Source organism: Nymphaea colorata, unplaced genomic scaffold, assembly GCF_008831285.2.
Source record: "Nymphaea colorata isolate Beijing-Zhang1983 unplaced genomic scaffold, ASM883128v2 scaffold0240, whole genome shotgun sequence".
Taxonomy (NCBI): Eukaryota; Viridiplantae; Streptophyta; class Magnoliopsida; order Nymphaeales; family Nymphaeaceae; genus Nymphaea; species Nymphaea colorata.
This window is the reverse complement of record NW_022204746.1, coordinates 11,272-35,519: the sequence shown is the minus strand read 5'-3', so window position 1 is coordinate 35,519 and position 24,248 is coordinate 11,272. Positions and strand designations below refer to the sequence as shown.

At 40.2% G+C, this 24,248-nt stretch overlaps 3 protein-coding genes across 3 annotated transcripts; 1 reads left to right on the top strand and 2 right to left on the bottom strand.

Annotated features, from left to right (window-relative positions):
• The first annotated feature begins 2,905 nt into the window (after nt 1-2,905).
• Nucleotides 2,906-11,087, top strand: LOC116268366 (auxilin-like protein 1). Its single transcript, XM_050075424.1, is given in 12 exon segments — nt 2,906-3,210; nt 3,213-3,477; nt 5,131-5,148; nt 5,402-6,116; nt 6,442-8,992; nt 8,995-9,032; nt 9,145-9,178; nt 9,357-9,415; nt 9,673-9,738; nt 9,819-9,908; nt 10,085-10,261; nt 10,678-11,087. Coding segments are annotated over 12 exon segments (4,191 nt in total). The 5' UTR covers nt 2,906-3,068; the 3' UTR covers nt 10,714-11,087.
• On the bottom strand, nt 11,008-16,818 carry LOC116268365 (ornithine transcarbamylase, chloroplastic). Its single transcript, XM_031650037.2, has 5 exons — nt 16,412-16,818; nt 14,006-14,340; nt 12,867-12,998; nt 12,508-12,783; nt 11,008-11,345 (listed from the first exon to the last, which is right to left on the bottom strand). Exons 1-5 carry the CDS (start codon nt 16,494-16,496, stop codon nt 11,163-11,165), a joined length of 1,011 nt encoding a protein of 336 aa, XP_031505897.1. The 5' UTR covers nt 16,497-16,818; the 3' UTR covers nt 11,008-11,162.
• Nucleotides 16,819-18,679: 1,861 nt separating this feature from the next.
• On the bottom strand, nt 18,680-22,866 carry LOC116268364 (dihydroflavonol 4-reductase). Its single transcript, XM_031650035.2, has 6 exons — nt 22,378-22,866; nt 21,785-21,954; nt 21,145-21,339; nt 19,996-20,155; nt 19,617-19,809; nt 18,680-19,125 (listed from the first exon to the last, which is right to left on the bottom strand). The coding sequence occupies exons 1-6, from the start codon at nt 22,547-22,549 to the stop codon at nt 18,876-18,878; spliced, it is 1,140 nt and encodes a 379-aa protein (XP_031505895.1). The 5' UTR covers nt 22,550-22,866; the 3' UTR covers nt 18,680-18,875.
• Between the last annotated feature and the right edge of the window lie 1,382 nt (nt 22,867-24,248).

Sequence of the window (24,248 nt, the reverse complement as noted above, 5' to 3'; positions counted from 1 at the left end):
ATATATAAAAGAGATGCAAAAAGATTATTGCAAGGTAAGGAGATCTTCAAACAAAATCTTTACCGCTTAAAAGCCTAGTGACCATGTTGAGATGTGTATGATGGAGCAGTCACAACTAGGGTAAAGAAGGACGACATATATGAAATAAAAGCAGAAAATAAATAACAGAAATTGAGATTAAAATAAAGCAAGACAATAAAATAATTAACAGATTTTTAACACATAGTATCGATTTAAACAAAATGAAAATTTCTCAAAATACATCTTTTAATGCAACATCAAATTTAAGATCCGAAGCTATCAAACACAACCTAAAAATGACTTTTTCATCTCAGATGAACTCTATGCTCCTTTAAATAGAGGGAAGCGGCGGGGCCTATGGTTTTGGATCCAATTACAAATTTATAACTATTCGAATCACGTTACATAAACATAGATCCAACTATATATATCTTTATATTCAAAAGTGGACTGGAGTTCCTAACAAAACAAAACAAGATAAAGAACTCCAATCAACCCTTGGACATGCTAATTCTTCTCCATGGCTTCTACATGAAGGGAAAGGTAATACGGTCGTCTCACTGGAGCCTATATATATATATGTCTCTTTAATGGGAAGAAGGGAGGAGAAGAGAAGCCTTCCTCGTTTGGTAGTTGTCTCCAGAACCTATTGCTCGTGCGCATAAAATAAAATAGAGAAAGTAGAGGCCCTTTGTCGGACGTTGGCCGCAAAGTACTGCCACCCAAAATGTTAATTTCCCCACAAACGGTCTCCACCAGAAGACAAACAAAAAACCTCCAAATCTCGGATTTAATATCCGTTGAGAAGAGGCGGGCATGAGTTAAACGTGATGCGCACAACACAAACGTTCTTTTCAGTTCTCTTGGCGCTTTAATGCAATCCGGGGAGAAGACGTATAGTCAGTCGCCCATAAGAAGACACCAAGTGTTTGTTTGCAGTTTGCAGAAAGCAACTCTTCTCCGTCACATACAAACACGTCCTCCCCTTCCTCACAACTTCGTTTACTGGTGGAGCCTATGGAAGCAATCTTCTCATTCAGATCTCCAATTCAAGCAACCCAAATATTTGTGTGAATCGGAAATATTCATGTGTTCTTACCTAACAATATCTCAGCAGCAAGTAACGTAACCATATGGAGGCAGTTTACGCAACAACAGGCACGAGAATTTTCAGCAGAATTGCCCCAACACCCACCTAAGTAGCCAGCTTCCGTTTCCAAGTAAAGGGTACTTCATACTTGTGAGGAGTGGGAATGAAAGTGTCGGTTTGTTTTAGCCGGTTGGAGCCTTACCAACTTTGCTGCAATGGCTGCCCACTTGCAGAATACAATTGCGCAGTCGAAATCAACTCCTTTTTAGCAGCAACATTACAGATTCAAGTCTAATTGCTTGTATTGGTGATATATTTCCACCAATTAGCAGATTCATCTGTCAAAGTTAGCCTGCGTTTTGCCTTTTTCCAGTAAAAGAGAAAAAAACACAAGAAGACCAGAAGAAGGGCAGACTTCAATATTATAAGGCTTCTAAAGAAGGAAGCAGGACAAAACAAAAGGTGACGAATGAAGCCCGAACAGGAAGCAATGATATATTTATATATATATATAATTTATTATGTCTGCGCAATTAATTTGAGAAACAAGAATTTCTAATTAAGATCTTGGGTTTGCCCTCAAGACATACATGCAGAGAAATATTAAGAACTACATTTTCAGTTTTTGTTTTGATAAAGAAATTAGGTTTTTGGTAGCCTAAAGGAGGATTCCAGAGTTCAACTTCACGAGCAGATTGAAAGCAACATGCCCTTAAGAGTTAAGAGAGAGAGAGAGAGAGAGTTTGGAACTCTTGTACTAATGCCATCGTCATCCATTATTTCAGCAGATCCGAATGGGAGGCATGATCCGCTCAGTTGGTTCGTTGAAAAAAGTTGCTCCACAAATTAAAAAAAGAAGAAGAAAGTACACTTTCAAGTTTTATGCTTTAGATGTTTAACCAAAAAGGTGAAAGCTAGCAACTCCAATGTGTTTCATGCTTGACCACAATGATACGTCAACTTATTGGACTTTTTAATCTCTCTCTCTCTCTCTCTCTCTCTCTCCATATATATATATATATACCCCCATTAGACCACAATCACTGTTGTATAGAAAAAGAAAACCAATTTTATGCCGGCCTACGCATTCGTTTTCAGCATGTACTGGTAACTTTTAAACAATTCCAATTATTCCAAAAATTTTAAAACGAAATGTTTATCGTGGTTGAACTTTTTATAATATGGGGCAGAGTCAGCGAGTTGACGCACATATTGAAAGGGGCTTGAGTTGCTTGGGTAAGAGAATGCGCACCGGCTGATTCAGGCAAGCATGATTCTCATCAAAGCAGCTACCCAAACTGCTCAAACTGCTATCTCTCACGCACCGGCCGGAGAATTTCTCCGGGGCCAACAGAGTAGAGAGAGAGGGCCGGCCGGCGTGTGCCTGCTTTTTCTTTTCAAGTTAGCAACGGGAAAAGGGAAGAAGGAAGAAGTAGTAGGCCGTGGCTGGGATGTCCCCGTCTTCTGTAGTCATTTAATAATAATAAAACAAACAGCCAGCCGTGACATGACTGTGCGCCCCCGTCTCCTTCCCACGCCCTCCATTTTCTTTTCAAACCATAGCATTTTTATCAATTCGTGAAGGTTGTTTACGTAATTTTTCCACGAATCCCGGGTCTCCACCCTCCGTATTAAGGCCAATATCGCCAAAAAATCGCCGATCGCCGTGGGACGGAAAGAAGACGATGAACCAGAGAGCCAGAGAGAGAAAAGGGGAAAAGGAAGGAAAGGAGGCAGAGAAAAGGAAAATAAAGGAGACCAAATTCTGGGGTGTTTGGAGTACAACTTTCAAGGTATAAAAGCAGAAGAGGAGGACAAAAAAAAAAAAAAATTGGAACAAAAATAATAGTACCATCTTCAGCACCACCGTCACCGTCTTCTTCCCCGCGCCCTTCCTCCCTCCTCTTTGTTCTGAATCCCCTCTGTCTCTCTTCCGGCTTGTGGGGAGGTTTCCGCCATGGAGGAGGTGAGGCCATCAGTCCTGAGAGGCCGCCATGGCTTCCGTGCACACAGCGGAAAGAAGGCCGCCAATGGCAATGGCTTCCCTCCTACTCGGACCGTTTACGACGACGTATTCGGCGGTCCCCCGAAATACACTGTCCCCTCGTTTCCCCCTGCGTCGACGACTACGCCGAGATATTCCGTGGTCCTTCCCCTGCTCAGAAGACGCCTCCTGTGCCGTTCCTCGAGCTCGCCAGCGACTACGACGGCGAGGTCGCGCTAGTCTCCGGCGACTCCTATGCGGACATCTTTGGCGGGTTCGCTTGTGATTTCACTGTCTCGCTCGACGAGCTGCTCGGACGATCTCAGGCCACTGCTGAAATGAAGGGTTTTAGGGGTGATTCTGCTAAGAAAGCCCGCTATGTGTGAGTGTTTCCTTTTCTGCTTCATTCTTTTCGTCCTTAGTTGATTCTTTCTGGAACTAGAAATCGTTCCTTGTCTTTCACTGCTATTACATTAGTGCTACCACCACTATTGTTACTGCTGCTGCTGCTACTACTATTACTACTGCAACTGTTGCAGCTTCTACAGCTACTCCTATTTTTGTGGCTTCTGCCACTTCCATCATCACTCTACTACTGTCATGGTGACTAATACTTGAGCTCTTGTTTTTCTTTTTCTCACTTGACTTTGGGTTCTCTGTTTCTGCGTTCTGCTGTGTCGATTTTGTTCGCAATCTACTCGTAGAAGGGATGCAGAGCCGGAACGCTGCACGTCTTTCAAGTAAAAGGAGAAGCTCTGCTTGGTTTTGGCAACGAACATGGATATTGGTCGTCTTTGTCTAGAAAGAGCGAGGAAAGGATGTCGTATCAAGGATTATGTTCATCAACTCCGTCATTCTTGTTCTTCTCTTAGTTATTTTTGAAACGGGTACAAGGATCTCCCGGCTGAAAAATACATATAAAACAGAAAAGGAGGAATGGTCAACTCCGTAGGTTAGCGATGAAATACTAGGGTAAGAAGTGAATTGGAAAGCCTGATCAATGTCAAATATGACCGAAGCGTATGTGGAAAGAATAAGAACGGAAAGGTGGATTCTACTGAACGAGTATGTACTTTAGTGTTTTGAACCAAAAAAAAAAAATCGAACAAATGGAAAATGAATAGCAGTTCTTTTAAGTTATGACATGAAAATGATCCTAATGTTATGAACGTTCGGCTTATATTGGTGAATCTAACTCTTCCTGAAGCTTTAAAAGCATAAAAGAAATTCACTTCCTAATTCAACTTGTGAGCTCTTTGCAAGATTTCTGTAACTATGAAAAGTATAAATATGCGAGCTGTAGTATCATGTCTTTTGGGTCTGGGTAGGAAACTTTAATAGATTGTCATTAGTTGATGCCTCTCATCTCTATTTGGTCGATGGTAGTTCTCAAAGCTGTAAGACTAAGTACATTCAATAAATTGTAAATTCTGAATGTACATGTAGAAGCAAAAGTTGGCCAATCCCAAGAGCAAGAAGAAAGGTCAGAAATGAAGCTCAGGTATTACTGAGAGGACATGACATGCATTTGGGTGACTAATATATGGACTAAATGAATGTATATAACAAGAATCTACGTTTCCTTTTGAGCCATCAGTGCCAAACATGATGGATTTGGTGCATCCTCTTCATGGACTTGAGCATGTTGTACCAGCACCATTTTCAAGATGCCCTAGCTGGAGAGTTGATGAACAACCTAATGTTAGCATTACTAGACAAGTAGACATGCATTCATTTGGAGAACCGATTATGACCTGATCCCAACGGTATTTGTCTAGCGCAGAAAAAAGTGACTTATTTTTTCTTTTCACCTTATGTGCATGGATTTATGCTCTTGCACTTTCTATAGTAAGATATGGAACATTAACATTATATTGTGTATACAAACTTCAAACTGATGCCACTATGCCTTCTTTCTCAGTGTCTCCTTTATTCATGTGGTTAATGCCATGCTCATTGTTATGTTGGCCTATCTGTATGTTCTGCTTTGTTGAAGAAGACATCAACAAAGTGATCTGAGATTTTCTTTTAACAGAGTTGATGGAGAAAAGAAGCCTTAGAGAAGGTTCCTACCAAAATTTCCAGTATTCGCATGGACAATTCAGATGGAATCTCTACCTCTGTTTCAGAGAACATCTCAGTTGCTTCAAAATCTGCAAATCAGCAATTGTGTGGTAACCAAATGCAGTTGGATATGTCACCTCAAATAATAAATCACAAAAGCAAAGAGAATGCCCAAAGGGAAATGCTTGTTTCAGAACTCGATGCTGCTTCAAAGAGCACAATTGTGGTTGATCCTGACTTTCCTCTGTGGAGACTCGTAACACAAAAGGTAGCATTAATGCAAGCAGTGCATCTATTGTCACTGAAAAGGTAGCAGAAATAAAGCTTGACAATATAGCCGATTTGAAGTCGCCAAAGAGAACCTTGTTAAGTGACTCTAAAGATAATTCCCTACCTAAAATGTTCAGACATGAGCTCAAGAAAGACGACTTAGATGCCACGTTGAAGCCCTGTCAGTTGGAAGATGGCCCTTTCGTTAATTCACATGTATATCCTTCGTACCATGACTATGGTGTTGATAAGTACGAGTCAAAGGATGTATTTTTGTCTGTTACTGAGATTAGCCTTCAGACTCAGCCTACGGAACTGCCACCTCCTTCAAGACCACCTCCCATGTTAGGCATCAAGCATGATTCAAATAAGCGAGGTATTTCTGAAAAAAGGCTGGGTACAAGCACCAGTTTTTATGAGAACAGTGATTTGCTTAATGGGAGGAACAGCAGTCGACAACGTCATGCCATGGCTGCTTCAGGAACTTTCTCAGCAGAAGAGGCCTCAAAACAGAGTTCACCTCGTTTCCTAGATGTTGAGGTTGACATGAATTCAGCTGCTGCTGCCTCTGCAGCTGCAATGAAGGAAGTGATGGAGGAAGCAAAGGCCAAGCTAAAGCTAGCAAAGGAGTTCAGGGAAAGAAGAAAAAATAGTCTAAAAAACAATAAAAAGTTCACAGACAAAAAGGAAAAAAGAACATGGAGAAAGAAGAAACTGACAGAGAGGAGAAAAGGAACAAGGTGCAAGAAGAATGTGACAGTGCTCAAGAATTCTTTGAGTGCACTTTAGAGATGACTCTTGAAGTATCAGACTGTGAGTATAAAGAATGTTGCCAAGAAGAACATAAGGAGAGGAGACCTCCGAAGAAAGATTCTCACTATCCAGAGAAGCAAAGTTGTCTTGACCTGGATGAGGAATGCGCCAAGAAGAGTCTGGAGAATGGATCAGAAGTTGTCAAGGAGTCTGATAAGAACAAAATTAACGAAGGGACTCATTGTCTTGAGCAACACAGGCACAAGGAAATAGTGGAACCTCCTTGGAGCGTTTTGAACTTCAAAAAACAGAAAGGAGTTTTGTCCTTGTCCAGAAATGCACTGAGGAAAAAGCAAGGAAGGGAACAAGTGTGGTTTCAGATTCCCGTGATCAGAAAACGAACAGAAGAGAACACCAAGTGGAGGAGGTTCACACATGCAGGGTAAGGGAGAACATGGGGAATGCAGCTGTTGTGATTTGTGAAAAGGAGCAAAATGACAAGAAGGTAGAATCTGATCATCGTTCTCATGGAAGGGAGGATGGTATGAAGAAACGAATTATGACTGAACACGATACGGGTATGAAGGCTGTTCAAACAACTCAAGAGGAGGAGGTTCACATATGTAGGGTAAGTGAGAAGATGGAGAATGCAGCTGTTGAGATTTGTGAAAGGAAGCAAAATGAGAAGAAAGTAGAATCTGATCATAGTTCTCATGGAAGGGAGGATGGTATGAAGAAACAAATTATGACAGAACACAATACAGGTATGAAGGCTATTCAAACAACTCAAGAGGAGGAGGTTCACATATGTAGGGTAAGTGAGAAGATGGAGAATGCAGCTGTTGAGATTTGTGAAAGGAAGCAAAATGAGAAGAAAGTAGAATCTGATCATTGTTCTCATGGAAGGGAGGATGGTATGAAGAAACAAATTATGGGTGAACACGATACAGGTATGACTATGAAGGCTGTTCAAACAACTCAGCAGCATATGGAAAGCGAGAAGATAGAAACTGATAAAAAATACTGGGTGGGAAATGAAGTTGATGGAAAAGTAACTGCAACAGGAGAGATTCATCAACAGGGAGCATGCTCAGATACACTGGAGACTGCTCAAGAGTCCATGAATCAAGAGAAGATGAATCTGATCAAACAAATGGCTGCTCAAGAACCGATGGGACTGGAAGAGACTTGGCAGCAGGAAAAAACAGAGGAAAAGTTTGCTTCCACACTAGAAACTCATGAGGAGGAACGTTCAAATGGATTGAAGATTGCTCAAGAATTCAAAAAGGAAGATGAGGTGCATAAGAAGACTGAAAAGGCTGCTCAAGAAGAAGAGACTTGGCAGCAGGAAAAAATAGAGGAAAAGTTTGCTTCCACACTGGAAAGTCATGAGGAAGAATGTTCAAATAGATTGAGGACTTCTCAAGAATTCAAAAAGGAAGATGTGGTGCATAAGAAGAACGAAAAGGCTGCTCAAGAAGCAGAGATCCAGCAGCAGGACGAGAATAAGGAACAAAAAATTTTTCAGGAAGAAAGCAAAGGAAATGAAAGAGAGGAACAAAGAGCTACTACTAGGGAGCCTCATGAACAGGGTGGAAGTTCACATGGAGCAGTGACAACTCAAGAATCTAGAGAGCAAGATGAAGTGCATGAGAACAAAGAGAAAGTCCAGCAGCAAGAAGAGGAGGAGAAGCTGACACCTGATAATATGGTGAGGGAAAGAAATGAAGAGGAAAAAATATCTGCAAGAGGGGAGATTCATCAAGATAATGAATGTTCAAATGATTTAGAGACTGCTGAAGAATCCATAAAGCGAGTTGAAATGCTCAAGAACAAAAAAGATGTTGCTCAAGAAGAGGTTCAGCTGCAGGAAGAAAAGGAGGAGCAGATAAAGGTTGGTCAGGACTGCCAAGGAAATGAAAAACTGGAAGAGTTAACCACAGCAGGGAAGAATCACAAACTGAGAGAGAGAATAAACGGATTAAAAGATGTTCAAGAATCCAGAAAGCAAGAAGAAATTCAGAAGAACAAACCAAGGGCTACTCAAGAGGCAGTGTTTCAGGAAGAAAACATCAGCGTGAAAGCTAATGAAGCAGCTGATAAGCATAAACAAAATGAAAAAGCATTTCATATTCTTGTGGATGGTGATGATCTTGATGCAACAACTAAAAGGCAAAATACTGCTCAAACAACTCCTGTGCAGGAAATCAAAGAGAAGAAAGTGGAAGCAGCCCAACATGTTAATAAATTGGAAGAGAAAGATAAGATATTAAAGATGTCTCACAAAATCAATGAGATTCAAGGAGTTGAACAGAAGATGAGAAAGTTCAATGAAATCCATGAAAAAGGTGAAAAAGAAAAATCTCAATTGGAAAAGGAAAGACTGAAAAGGGATCGGGAACAAGAAATGGAGCGGTTAATGAAACTAGAAGAAGAAAAAGAAAGGGAACGCGAAAGAGAAAAGGACAGGATTGCTGTTGAACGAGCTACTCATGAAGCTCGTGATAAGCCAGTTGCTGATGCCTGGGATAAGGCGGAAAAAGCAGCTGTAGAGAGAGCAACTGTTGAAGCCAGGGAGAAAGCTCCACCTGAACCCAAGGTCGTAGACAGGACTTCTGCAGAAGGCAAGTTCAGGACAGAGCGATCTGCTGTAGATAAAGCAACTGCAGAGGCTCGTGAAAGAGCTGCTGAAAGAGCAATTGTTGAGAAAGTTGCTGCAGAGGCAAGGGAGCGTATGGAAAGAGCTGTTGCCGAGAGGTTTGCTGCTGCATTAAGAGATAAGCAGAAAAAAGATAATGATCGTGAAGATGGACAAGCCTGAGAATGAATGGTGCTCGGAGCACTACCGCTGTGAGCATATTTTACCTTTTTTTTTTTTTTCACCTACTACTTTTGCCCTTTAGTGTTTGTTTTTTCTGGTTCATCCTACTTCTGAGAACTAAGCAATCTTCAAATCTGGCAGGAGGTGCAGAACACACGTGATGCTTCATCAAGTGGTATGTTTGTTTTCTGTTTGAAGTCTCTAATTGTTTTAATACCAAATTTACTCGTACTGCTGTTCCATCTTGTGTCTGATAATACCTTTTTCCAAATCAAAAAACAAGTGTAGCGTATCTTGAAACCTGTTGCAGTCCTATTAAAGGCCATAACTTACCTAAATTTATTTTGGATCAGAGACAGAGAAAAGGCGAAAGGCAAAGTTTGATCGATATCGGCGTACTACAGAACGTGCGGTATGAGTGTTGCCAACTCATTTACTCCTAAGTCTCAGTTGCAGTTGTTTAAATGTCAAAGTGAATTTATACTTGTATTATCTATGTCATGTTGACTGGTACTGCTTGAATGTGTTTTGTCGGATTTTCTACCCACTAAACTACAAGCTCTTATCTATTATGTTGAAGCTGCTTTTGACATATTTTCTTGCTTTGAGCGACCTGATCATGAATCATATTTGGACAATGCTGAAACTTAATCTGTGGTTTAATGTTAGGCAAAAGCTCTTGCGGACAAGAAAGCTCGTGATATTCTTGCTCAAAGGGAGCAGGCAGAAAGAAATGTGAGAACGTGATGACTTACTGCGTTTTCATTACCAAGTTTAGCTGTGCCATATACTAACTTGGTGTGTCGTAACTATAGAGATTAGCTGAAAGCCTTGATGGTGATGTCAAAAGGTGGTCGACTGGGAAGGAAGGAAATTTGCGTGCATTGCTTTCAACACTGCAATATGTACGTATAGTTCTTATCTGAGTACCAAATTCTGTATTTTTAATGTGCAAAAGAATTTCTCTGCATTTTTATTTTGCTATCCACATTGCATGAGCCCAGCTAAGAAAGGTGGTCCCTCTTTGCTTAAACACACGAAGGTTAGTATATAACACATTTTGTATAATAATTGCTTTTAGATCCTTGGGCCCGAGAATGGATGGCAGCCTGTGCCACTGACGGAAATAATAACATCTGCCGCTGTCAAGAAGGCCTATCGGAAGGCTACCCTTTGTGTACATCCTGACAAGGTTCAACAACGGGGTGCAACCGTTCAACAGAAGTATATTTGTGAAAAGGTCTTCGATTTACTCAAGGTATGTCCTCGACAATCAATGATATGCTAGAAAAAACGTCCTTTCCGTACACAACTGCGTTGATTATCATCTGTGGTGTGCGTACGAAATAGCACTATTGACGCGCCTTCCGTTACGTAGTGGCCTGCCTTTAAATCTCGAGTTGATACAAATGGTGCTTCTGATTATCTTGAAATAACCATGAAAGACGAGATTGATAGAAGACGTAATTAATGGCGAGGAGAGATGCTAATGGTCTATTCATTCTTTCATGCTTGAAGAGACGGCTATGAAGTTTCGCTGGTGCAAGTGGCCCCTCTACCCTGGAATTGTTTTGCAGCATAAGTTTGATAACACTACACTGGGAGAACCGAGTAGACATTCAATTATGAGGAAACCCTGATTGTTGTGACGATAACCTATTTATGCTTTTGCAGGAGGCATGGAACAAATTCAATTCCGAGGAGCGTTGAAAAGCTTCATGTCATCGTCCCAGATTTTTCCATTGTAATGCAACCGTTTTAAACTAACTTCCACGCACAGGAAGCCATCCTGTCTATCAGTGCAGTGGCATCAGTTGTACAAGAAGCATTCTGGAGTGCAGCTTTCAAGCATGAAGAGCAAATGGAACCTATGTGCATGATAACAAACTTGTAAATGTTCATATCTCCTGTTGAAGATTATTCTTGTATGTTAAATGCATGCACATGTAGGCAAGTTTCTGCAGAAGCGTTCATGAAGCAAGCTGCAATCTTTACAGCTCCACAAAATCTAATGTTATTTTTTATGCATTATATCCCAAGGAAAAAAGCATGTAAAAATTCTCCATGTTTTTGTCCGCTTATCAGTGAGCGTAGAAAATTGTCAATGCTACACATTTATCAGCAATACAAAATTGGGAACATATTTGAGGTTGCAACCTTCATAATCCCAAAGCGTGCAGCATTACAGCATTCTGTGCATGCAAGCGATTCTCAGCTTGAGGAAAGACAATAGAGCGGGATGATTCAATCACGGCATCTGTGACTTCAGTGCCCCGTTCAGCTGGTAGACAATGCATGAAGTATGCCTTAGGTCCTGCCAATTTCATCAGTGCTTCGTCCACCTGCAATCACATTATGCACATTTGAGTAAATTATTGTAGATCAACTAGACTGTCACATGGTATATAAGATGATATAAGTGGGTGATGCCAAAAGGCCCAAAATCAAACACCAACATGGCTTGCAAGTCCTCGTAAAAAACACGCAAAAGGTAGTTCTGTCATGCACCACTACAGAAGTGACTTTGTAGTCACTCCATTGTCACAGATATGATATTTTCAAAAATATCGTGATATTAACAAGAAAAACAAGTAATACAGAAAGCCCCAAAAAGGTGCAATTTTTTAAAATAAGAAAATATATTTATTGTGTTTTTATCACACCTCTTTCTTTGTCTTTTTGTCTTTTCTCATTTTTTACATCAATATCATCATGAAATCAAGAATCAAATTTAAACTTAAATGAAGTTATTTATCAAATCATTTTTATCATTAAACATTATTTTTATCATTTATCTAATTTTTCTGACATCTTTTATTTAGTTTCTCATTTAGACTTTTATTTTCTCTTGAGTTTTCTGGAATAATTTCAAAAAAAAAAAACCCAAAAAAAACCTACTTGTCAAAAAACCCGTGAATGATATTTGGGACCATGGTTCAACCAATCAAGCTATTTTAGGACAATGGTAAATAGTATCCCCGTTTTGCCTCATTCATTTCTCCACAATGCAGTTTGTACTTTATTCAAAACTAGGGCTAGGGGTTTTTGCAACATCCTGAAAATTCTGTCCCCGTATCTAAGATCGTATGAGGCTGGCCGAAAGATGGATTATCATGATTCCTAACCCTTTTGAGTTGGAACTGAAGGGGATATGACTTAAGAGATGGGTTTTGGATCCACCGAACTAAGAGCTTGAGTCCGGTGTGGTACAACCTGACCCACTCCGAGCTCTAGTCCGGTGTGGTACAACCTGACCCACTCCTGTACGGGGCTCAGGTTTCTATTTTGGCATATCTCAACGTGCCTCTTAGCAGCTTAGTTTCAACCTTAAAAAGGTTAGGAACAAAAACAATCAATCTATTAGCTAGTTCCTTTGTAAGTCTCCTAAGATTCTTCACAATTTTTGAAAGGAAACTGAACTTTCAGCGTATTACGTTTTTATAGTTTTTTGAGTGACTCCTAGATCTCAAAAAAATAAGTGACCAACTATATGATTAGGCTTACCTGAAAACCTTGGAACTGTTGCTTGCGGTATGCAGCCTCATCCTTTTGTCCCATGCTTGCCCAGACGTCTGAATAGACAACGTCAGCCCCAATGACAGCCTCCTTTGGATCATTAGTAATTTCAATCTTACTGATACCGGCACTCTTTGCTTTCTGTACCGTTTGTTCATCAGGTTCAAATCCTTGAGGACAGGCACATACAAAATGGAACGGTATCACGGATGCAAGCAGAAGCCACGAGTGAACAATATTATTACCATCACCAACATATACAACCTGCAGTTAAGTGAAACGGAACCGCAATGAGTCTAGAATATGTGCCGCCACAAAAATGGAAATGTAACAAATGGTCTACTGACCTTCGTTCCCTCCAGTTGACCTACATGTTCAATGATGGTGAGTGCATCAGCCATGATTTGGCATGGATGGTTATAGTCAGTAAGTCCATTAATGACCGGTACAGAAGCATGTTTTGCCAAGTCAATGATGTCCTAGTTCACGGTTGTACAAAGATCAGATGTCGCTCTCATAAAACTGAATTTCAAGATTGGAGGCTTTACACAGATTGAAGCATATGGGGTCAATACCTCTTAGCAGTTAACTAAATGTTCACTATCAGTTTAATATAACTATTTAACTAGATGATGATACATACATGGAAGCACAATCTTTCTCTGCTTCAATTTTCAAAATCGGGAAAAAAAAAACATGATGCTACAAATACTATAAAGTAATGAAGGAAACCATAGAAACAGTTAAGCAGAACTGCCAGGTTATATGGTGTATCCTTTTCAAAGCCATAAAACATTTCCTAGAACGTGATTACTAAAGCATCCCACAAAGCTCTTGTAGTTTCACTTCACTAATCAACCATGTCCATAATTATATAATAATTTATTATTAGAAACAGAACATAATAAAAGGGATGTTTACTTGTCACGAATACTGTCCAAGTGTTATCACAGAAGATATGAACCTTGACGAAAAGAATAAAAACAAGGATAAGGTTTCACAAGTTCCTAGAAAAACCATCAGTTGTTTTCCATCTAAATGCCAAAAATTCACAACAGAAAACCACTTGAAAGTTTATGACTAGAAAATTTTTTTAAAAGAAAGAAAAAATCTTTGCCTAGAAAAAACTAAATGCAACAACTTGCATTTTCAGTCCTCATCACATCATATATTGATGGGACAACCTATGACAAGCTCCAGATATTATCAGGTAACAGAGATAGTGAACTTGCTAGCTACTACCAGTCATATACCTTAACCTGCTCCAAAGACATTAGTAAAATGCTCTTCAAAATCTACAAATATTCATAATCAAGATTGTCGAAGTACAAAAGTAAACACCAAAAACACAATCAAACAGGAGGGCATAAGAAAAATAGTCAATAACTGGATTACATGAGCTTAAAAGCCATTGACAAGTTCAACTTAAGCATGTAGACCACTCTTAAGACACTAAGCATAAAACAAAAGAAACTCACCATCATACCTGATGAGCAAAAACACGTGCCATAATAATGTCATTATAACCAGAGAGAACCCGAGCAATATCACGAGTTTCCTCCCTCTTACCCATTTGGATATCATCTGGTCCTAAATATACTGCGTGACCGCCTAATAAGAAAAACCCTGTTTCAAATGAAACACGAGTTCTCATGGATGGCTTGGTAAATATCATAGCCATTGTCTTCCCCTTAAATGGGAGGAATGACCTGTCTCCTGATTTCAGTAAGGCCTTTACTTCAGCAGCACGGTCCAGAATCTTCATTATTGTTAATTTATCAAAATCACTGATGTGCAAGAAATCATGTAGGCCTTCTTTTCCTGAGAAGAAAGAAAACACGTTAGTAAGGATTTTGGAACCTATCAGCATCACGAACAATTTGATGCCTACAAAGAGAACAATATATAAAATTAACTTATTGGTAATAACAAAGAATTCATCACATGCAATTAAATTTGAACTGTAAATCATGCAAGAAACTTCTCGAAGTGAAAGAAAACTTCCTTCTAAAAATGTGTATGAAGCTAGTTATCCAAGATGAAATGGTAATGTTCTTCATAAAATTACTAGTATAAGATGATAATAAATTATAAATCTCATCGTTTTGGTTTTGGCTGATGTATTGACTTCATTGACTAAGGATACCAGACATCAACTTCAAAAGTTAATCATGAACAGGTAGGAAAGTATGTCTTCTCAATGAAAATAACTAATTTCATCCTCGTATTAACCTTCGTAATGAAATTTGTAAGTTTTACAAGATACACCGACTCACTTGTTCAGGCGTGCAAGGTCCTTTTACATGGTTCAGATACCTTCCTCTTCTGCCTTGTTACAAATAGAAAAAGTAGTGTTTACGGTAGGCAAAAGCTCATCTAGAAATGCACATACATTCTCTCTCTCTCTCTCTCTCTCTCTCTGTTCTCGTGTAAAGCTAGTTATCTACAAGTTAGATGAAATGGTAACTGCTTTCATAAAAAAATAATAGTATAAGATGGTAAAAAATTCTAAATCTTATTATTTTGATTGGCCTCATCTACTTCAATGATTAAGGATAGCAGACACGAACTTCAAAAATTAATCATGAAAAAGTAGGAAACTATAAAAACAACTCCACGCCTACAAAGAGAACAATATGTAATATTACTATACTAACAACAAAGAATTCAGCACGCAATTCAATTTAAACTGGCAAACCATGCAAGAAGCTTCTTGGTTATAAAAGCCAATATTTGAAGCAGACGCATTAAGATACTAACTACCAAATCAAAATAATATCAACAAATATGTCACCATAATAAGATAAAAGCATAATGAAGATCCTTTGCTCCAAGAAAATTTTTCCAGGATAGCATATGAAACAAGAAATATCTGACTCCGGGCACTTACCACTCTTAACATAAACCATGGTTAGAACGCAAACTAACCAAAGACATCACAAACTCATGCAGAATCGAAGTGGATAGCGCTAATAGTTCGAAATTATAAAAAGCATCATGTACAAATTACAATTACGAACAATTCGATCAAACAAATCCAACTAAAGACGCCCAAGCTTCCAAGCCATGAAAGCTCCACAAAGATCTTCGGGCAAGAGATGGATAAAAAACGAAAAGGCCAACATCCGTCAATTAAAGGGAAAAAAACACCTGTTCTCAATAGCACAATTTAGGAGAAAAAGGAAAGGAACAACGGAACATTTCATAATCTTAATCACGACTATCAACATCATCATCAGCTGACCGTCAGTCAGGGTGCCCGATATTGGTTTGCTTTATTATTATCTTCTCTTCTCCTAATTAAAAACATAAAATAAGTTGGAGTACTTCGAATCATCTTATTGTTTCACAAAAGCTTGAAAAATCATGAGAAGATGGAACTCTAGGGTGAGACGGCCATGCAACATGGGAGTGAAACAGTAGGACCCCCATCAGAGCACGATGACGTTTCACAAAATCTTCTACAATCATCATCATCTTGTCCCAACTCCTACGATAATTTCATAGCTCATCGATATTCTTAACTTCCCGAATACAAAGATACACAGATAATGAAAATTTGATCGATCAGACGAAAAGAAGCTTTCTTTTTTTTCTGTCTGTGCGTTTCCATTTGAAGTTCAGAAACTTTAGAGCACCATTAACCTATTTGAACTAGTCATTGAAGTAGAGAGAGGGGGACATGAAGAAGAGTATCATTTACTATAAGAAGAACATTTCTGACTTTTTTCCAGCAAAAAGGATGAACAAACGGCTGATCCCCACAAGGACACACGCAGAAAGAAAAGGTCAAATATTTCCGGAAATATCTCGTTCCGCGGCTCTTACACGAAGAGAACCACGCAGGAAAGGTCAGACAGGAGGAACTTGAACAGGAAACGGAGGAGCGAACCTGTTTGATGGACGGGGGATGGGGCAGAAGACGAGGCATGGCAGGAAATGCGGCGAGCAGAAGGGATCTTCGCAGGAAGGGTCATGGGCAGCAGGCGGGGACCCGTGAGGCAGAAGGGGAGGAGGAGGAGGAGAGGCGGAGGGCATCGGAGCAAGGTGGGGAAGGAGCAGAGGAGATGGCCGCCATTTGCTGCTGCGTCTGCTCTGTGTCACTTGGTGGGGAGTGGGAGGATTGATACCAGTGAGGTGGGGAGACGGCAAAAAGTAGGTGGGACTCTCCTTTTTTCTAACTCGTACCTCTTCCGCCACCCGCCGTCGCTCCGCCTCGGCCCTCTCAAGAACTTGCCAACGAAGACTCGCAGGCGATGCGAAATGAGGGAGATGGCCCTTGACCTTTATTAGAGTGCAAATACCAAACAAGCCTTTCCACTTCTCTTGTCATTTCATGGAATCACCCCAATGCGTTTTCTTTTTTCATTGTAAATAAATGAGAAAAAAATGAAAAACTTAGTTGCCAAGATTGTCGGTAGCCCAAATCTAAGATGGTTGGGGTGAAGGAGGGAAGAACTGGCCGCCCTAACGAGTCAAAGTCCTCTTCTTTTCATCTTCTCCAAGGCTTAAGGTTGATGCTTTAGGTTAATACACCATCAAATAGAACGGTATGGTTTTGACGTACATGAGCTTGGTATGCCCTTCTACTCTCCTTACTTCTAAGGTCTATAGCTGCTTCGGGGGCTTGATGTTGTGGAGATGAGCAACTTGGTGTCTCGTTCCATTTCATGATCTTAAAGAAATAGCACTTATAAAAAACCAATCCATGATGTGTGGTTTTCTTATTCAAAGCTGTAGTAAAAAAATAAATATAGTCGCATGGAAGTCCGTAATTTACAGCGGTCTATCTTCCAATGAAGAACGTACCGAAGTATTTAAAATGAGAGAATTTGGGGGAAAATGTTGAGATGGAGACCGATATTGAGGTCTCAAATCAAGTTTCATCTCTACAATTTATAACTAAAGAGCTGAGTTTGGATGACACTTTAAAATAGTGAGATTTTGAACTTTTACCATCTTATACTACTAATCCTGTGAACGGAATTACCATATTACTTGTCATGAGAGAGGGAGGAAGAGCCGACAAAATGGAAGGTTATATTATTAAGATGGGGGTAAGTTGTCAGCCAATTCAGAAAACGGCAAGCAAAAGAAAATACAGGTGGGTAAGAGAGAGAGGCTAAGCAGCAGGAGGGTCGAAGGCGACGACAAAGGCAGAAGAGAGAGAGAGAGAGAGAGAGTGTGAGAGTAGTGTAATTTTAGAAGGGTGTAAACAGAGAAAGCCCAAAGACCCAAGAGTTATTATTAGACGAGAAGACAAGAAGGAGGCCGCATTCTTACCTGCAAAGAGAGTGGCAATTAGCAATGGAATTGGCATGTTTTTGAGAATTCATGGCAGATTGTAACTTGGAATTGCCAGATTCTGTTTTTAAAGAAGGGTATGATTTTCAGACAGTCAGGTAAAGTTTCTCTGTACGTTTGGTTAAAAAGAAACAGGAAGATGGTAGGGATGGAAGCTCAAGCAAATAGCTTGGAAACTTGGAAGAATGGCCACACGGTAAATGTCATCAATGGCAAATTCTGAGCCAATTCCTTATTTGATTAACTGCTCGTGCTGTTCCTTTCTTCAATGAAATTGGTTTGTTTTCTCTCCATAAGAAAGAAAGAAGACGCCATTTTTACCATAAACAGGAAAAGGAAAAATTGCATGCAACCAGAGGGGTGTAAAAAGAAGTGAGAAGAAGAATATGTACGGGGAAAACCTTGGCCTCTTCCTTCTTAATCTTCTGTAAGATGGGTTTTGTCTTAGCAGAGGAAGATCCTCATCTTTCCCACGAATTTAGGTGAAACAAACGTACAGCGTGACTGAAATAAAGTTCCCCTCTGTTAATTGCCACAGAAGGATAAAATTAGGCGCAGCACAGCACAGGACAACTTACTTTTATTCAATGCTTCTCTTGGCATTCATTTTTCCTTTATGATATTCTTGCATGTGTCACGATACTTATCCGTAGAATTAAAATAAAAAAAAGTGGAGCCTCTCAGAGCTTGCAGAAATGCGATCCAGATCATCAGTGAAACATGGGTAGCACAATTATGCCTGTTTGATGTCATCATTGTTCATTAGCAAAAGAATATTCTTAGAGATACGAGTGGCTTGTAATTCTTTTAGGGTTGCAGGCGGGTTGGATCTGAACAAAGCAACTAGGACGACGTCTTCGCCATCAAAACATTTAATTGTTATTGCTGCAAAACGTTCAAGTATTTAGTGCAGGTACCTCTGAACAAAGCAGAGATCACGAATACAAACAACAATGGAAATTGAAGAACTAAGCTCTTTCCACTAACAGTTAAATAATTTAAAGTGGCGCTTCATTCATAATCCTCATCTTCGCGCGGGCAGCCCCACAGGCCTAGACTGCAACTTCGCCGAGCTGATCGCCTTCTGCCTTGTATTCCCCTCCCTTCATTTTAGCGTTGAGTGGTTGTTCTTGCGGCTTGGCTTCCGGAGCATCCGGTACGGGTATCAGCTGCTTCTCCTGGCAGCACTGCACCGCTCCCTCAAACATCTGCTCCACTGTGTACTGAAAATTGAACCCCAAATCCAGCAGCTTCTTTGATGAAAAATGAATCGACTTTATCGACTCATCAATGCCTTCGAACCTACCAGTGATTGTTATATATGGTCACGACAAACTGCTATAAGAATTCATAACGTGTTGGGAATCGACATATTCTCAATTCCTTGCAGTTTTTGGCTGAGTCCCGATCATGCAAAAAGTTCAGGAAATCCAACATGGCGGTAATGACAAAGAACTAAAGAGCCAATATAACAACCAGGTTCGTTCCTACACCGAGATTGGATTTCTAGTTATATAAACCGCCCAAGATTTACAAGAATCTTGAATACAATATTAATTTTTCTCACAATGAAATATTATAGCTAAGCAATTGGGTAATTAGTTAAGTTTGACAATCCAAGTTTGCACGGGCCTGATAATTATAAACTTGGATCTGGAAAGTAAAGTCAGAAGGAGATCCTAGCACCCTAAACTTGGTATATGCAAATCCCCATAGTACAAATTGTTTCTCTCCATGCACAACAGACTTAAGAAGAAGAAGAAGAAGAAGAACTGATGAGTGAGGCTGCTTACTTTGTGGGGACATTGTACTCGGGGTACTTCCTCCGCAACAGGTCAGCGACTTCAAAAATGGTGGCATCATCGGATGAGCAGATGTATCTTCCTTTAGCTTCTGGGTGGTCAAATAAGAAGATGTGAGCATTGCACAGGTCATCCAGGTGCACTAGCTGCACTTGCTTCAGAATCGAGTAATGGGCTTCATTTCCTGCACAAGATACAACCAAAATAAGGCCATATTATAACAGCTTCGATAGAATTGCAATCGATGCACTTGGTCCTCTGATCTTGTTCCATCAATTGGATTTCGATCTGACCAAGCGCAATGAGACGATTAATTAAGTTGCAAGCTGTAGAGTTCGGTGTTTTAGATTGGGAGGACACTTAAAATTACCTGTAATCAACGATAGAGCTGTGATCATACTGGGAGGCATCGTCGGCATTATGAAGGGGCCAACAACAAGGGTTGGTATGATGCTGATGAAATCTAAGTTGTGTTCTTTGGCAAAGTCCCATGCAGCCCTCTCCGCCAAGCTTTTAGAAACGAAGTACATCTTCAATCATCAACAAAACAAGGAAATTCGTTAGTGTCATTTAAGATAAAATTTTAAAGATCAAGCTCTCTTCTATATTGGGGGTTTTTGACAATATATCGGAATACTGCATTAGTTTTTCATGAGTTTGTCGACTATTAATGTTGTATGAATTTATCCGAAAAAAATTGGGACAGATTTTTCATGAATACTAATGCGGTGTTCCTGTTGCCAAATGCAAACAAGATCGAACTATATCAGTCAATCGATTCCCAATGTTATCAACACAGATTAAAATACTTAGTTAAAAAGCTGTTTGGCAGTTGGAATACTCAAAGAGCATCTACTTCAAAGATTAATGTAGATTCGTGGAACACTAAAACTAGGTGTCCAGGTGTTCATGAATTTGCTCTAATCTTTGATGGCAGGTTCATGGAACACTTTGTTGCTAAATACTCCTAGGGACAGTTTGACATCAATAACACATTGTTACAAGCAGATCTATTGCAAAAATATTCAACCAATCTAATCAATTTTTCAGTTAGGTATATGGAACAATAACATGTTATTATTGCTCCCAAAAGTTGCTTAATTAAGGTATTTTTGTTTATAATTTTCAAAAAGGCTATTCTTGAGGCATACTATTCATGAGGACTGTCAAATAAAAACTTAAAAAGCTTCAGATAGCGTTAAAAACACAATAATTGAGCTTCTTATTTGACAGAAAAAGCGAGCACTTTCATCTTTTTTTAAAAAAAAAGGTATAGAACGCATCTTTTTTTCTCAAAGTTACAAGCAAAAAGTAGAACCGAATGTAAAAAATTTCTTTAGAAAAAAAAAAGAATCAACAGTAAAAAAAAAAAATCTGGCCAACCTACGTTAGCCTACGAAGAAGCCTATAAAATTTTGTAAAATGATCAAAATGCCACTTGAGTCTAGAGCACATTAAATTGGCAAAGCTAGCAGTAGCAAGACGTGCAGTAAATGAGCAAAGGCACTGCACCACCTACCCAGCCCGTCATCTTCTTGGTCCTGCAGAACTCAACATCGCTCCAGCACTCCTCATCATACACTGGCCTCGCCTGTTCCTGGATGTTAACAGTGCCAGCCGATGAAGTGAAAACTACGCGCCTCACCGTCTTCGCCTTGAGGCACGACCTCATGATGTTCAGCATCCCGTTCACTGCTGGCTTAATCACTTCATTCTGCAAAACATATAATTACCAAATCAATCAACAGAACTTCAAGCAGAGGGACCCGTTGCTTCAGTTATTCTGAGAACTGCAGCAGGCATCCCGTTCCGCATCTACTGAAACAGAAAATCAAACATATTCTAAATGTCCAAAGAGGAGAGGCCATCGAGAAAATCGATGCACAACTCGCACATTTTCTCAGCAAATTTCCTGTTTTCAAGCTGGATACGTTTTCTCAAACAGAGGAAAGTGAAAATCAAAATAAACTGTCACAATCTGGGTTTTGAGGATGATGGTGTGTCACAATCTGAACAACTCTTGTCCGTAAAGCGAAGTAGAAAAGATTTAGTTCGAGAGAGATGGAAAGGTTTGAGATTTGTAGACTTGGCGCAGTGCGCCCGCTGCTGGGGTGGAAGCAGACCAGAGAGGTAACTTCTTGCCACCAATTAGAGCTCACCTCAGGGTCTTGGGACAAGAAGTCCATGGGAGTGGCGACGTGGAAAACTCCGGTGCATCCGCTGATGGCTTCGTCAAAGCTTCCCTCGTCGCTGAGGTCGGCCTTCCACAGGGTCAGCCTCTCCTTAGCATGCGGCAGGTCAATGAGATGCTTGGTCTTCTTGATATTGTCTGTCACAACGATTTTGAGAGCAATATATTCTATATTAGACGCAAAAATAAAATCTCCTTCAACTCCTTCCTCCTCAGATTCATTTCTTTCTTTTTCCTTTTACAATTAGAAGATCGTGAATTTTTTCTGAACATGGTAGGCGAACTTAGGAGGTGCATGATTCACCGTGTTCTGCTTTGATTTCACCCTTCATGTAAAACTTGCCCATCAGAAAGGATTAGTCCCTGAACCCAGCTCAGCCCCCATGAAGTTCGGAACTAAAGCCCAACTTCCTCGTGGAACAGAGGAAGAAAAACAGAGAAGCACTAGTGAGGATTACTGGGGGTTGGTGAAGTGGGTAGGAGCAGATGGGCTCCATTTGATCAATCGGAACCACTTCGCGTAATGTCTAGGGATTGGAATGAACTACAAAGGAAGCGTACCAGGATCGCGAACAGTAGCCTTGACAGTGAACCCTTGTTCAAGCAGCCTCATTATGAGCCATGAGCCGACGTATCCGGCCGCTCCGGTGACGCAGACCACTTCATTCCTCCCTGCCTGAGCTGCCATTCCGATCGTCTGTGCCGCTGCAAACTCTTCTGGGTGCATCCCCATGAGTCTCCGCAGGAGCTACTTTATAGCTTCTTAGTTCTTAGGGTGCGAGCACCTCGGTCGTCCGTCATTTTCTACTCTTCCTGCCTACCTCGTGCGTCTACCTCGTGACCCAACCCCCAAAGCACCTACCCTTCAAGAATCAGACCCCAAAATTTTTCCTGATTTGTAGTGAAAACTAAGGGTGGATTCCTTCTTGGCCGGTTGAAACCGAAAAGCGAACGAGTCAGCTGTTTCTCAGCCCGACACTAAGAGTTGGGTGCGTTTTTCTGCAAATTTTGTTGTCCCCATCATCTACAGCAAACTTGTGACGCTCGTTCATCTCAATCTGATCTGTCAACCTTTTTTGGCGACCTCGCGCCATTTGAGCCAGAAGGTTTTCCTTTGGACAAAGTTTTACTTCAAGAACTAGATTTAACAGTACAGAAACTTATGAATTAAAAAGTTCAGCGGCCACGAAGTGGCGGAAGATTAGGATTACCTACCAATAGAGTTGTTAGTTCGGACATGCCCTAGGAGCGGCTTCCAGATAGAGTAATGCCAAAACATGCCAACATACCCAGTGGGTTTGAGATTGATTGCAACGAGAATGGAAGTCTCCAAGGTGGTCAATATCTCTGGTTGAAAATCAATCACTCAGTCTCTCCCTTTCTCTCATATATTGAATGCTTCCAAATTTAATGCAGAAGGTGACGTTTCTATTGCCTATTTTATCTCAACAAGTTGCATAAGTCCGCTGCTCTCATTGTTGAAGAATGCGTGCGTGTGTGTGTGTGTGTGACAATTGATACATCCAAAGCTTAAACTAAAAACCGTACTATCAAATGATCAATTTATACAAAATAATCAGTGTTCAAAGACTTTTGCAACTGTTGGTCTAAAGGTTTGGTGAAGTGGGGTAAGGATTTGGCAGTTCACTGTGGATGTGGACGTCGCCTTTTTCCCTTTGGGTAAGAATCTAAACACGTGTAGGTCATCTGGGCAAAGGTGGTAGATCGGCATCGACTAAATAATTAAGTCTTTCTGACCAGTCTACGGCATCTCCTGTAATAAATGAAGAAGTAATTGTGGGGGATCCTCCCATGCTTGTTCACAATGAGCTATACAAAAATATAATGTGCTAGAATCTTGAAGGATGGCCGAACGAGAACAAAGAGAAGGCCCATGTCAAATCCATTTAAGAATATGATTTGTTAAACATTGATTGTAAGTTCAGTCTTCCACAGTTGGGTGTGGACCAATTTTTCTTTTCTTGCTTTTTTAAGGCAAGAAAGTTATGCAATTGTGCTGAAAACATTTTATATGTAAACCACTTCCTGATTGAATAGCAAACTTAAATATAAAGCCTCTTGAATCACAAAAATCTTTCATTAGTCGCTAATGGGGCTTTGAACTTATGACTAGCGGTTGGCTAGCGACCCTATCAACTGCATTTCCCCTTTGTATCCTTATGACAAGACCTTTCTTCGAGAATTTTTTTAAATGTTTTACAGAAGCTGTTAAAATTGTGCACCTTCTTAATTTGCATCAGCAGTGCCTTAGTTTTAGAAACATGGATTTCTGCCGTGCGGAATCAAAAACTTGCCTATCTATTCGTGCAGAAAAAGATTAATTATAAAATGATGGGACTAAACAAGCAGCTCAACATGCAGGAGTTAACAAATTGACAAGTTGTTCTCATTTTCTTTAGGTTTAGAGCTGC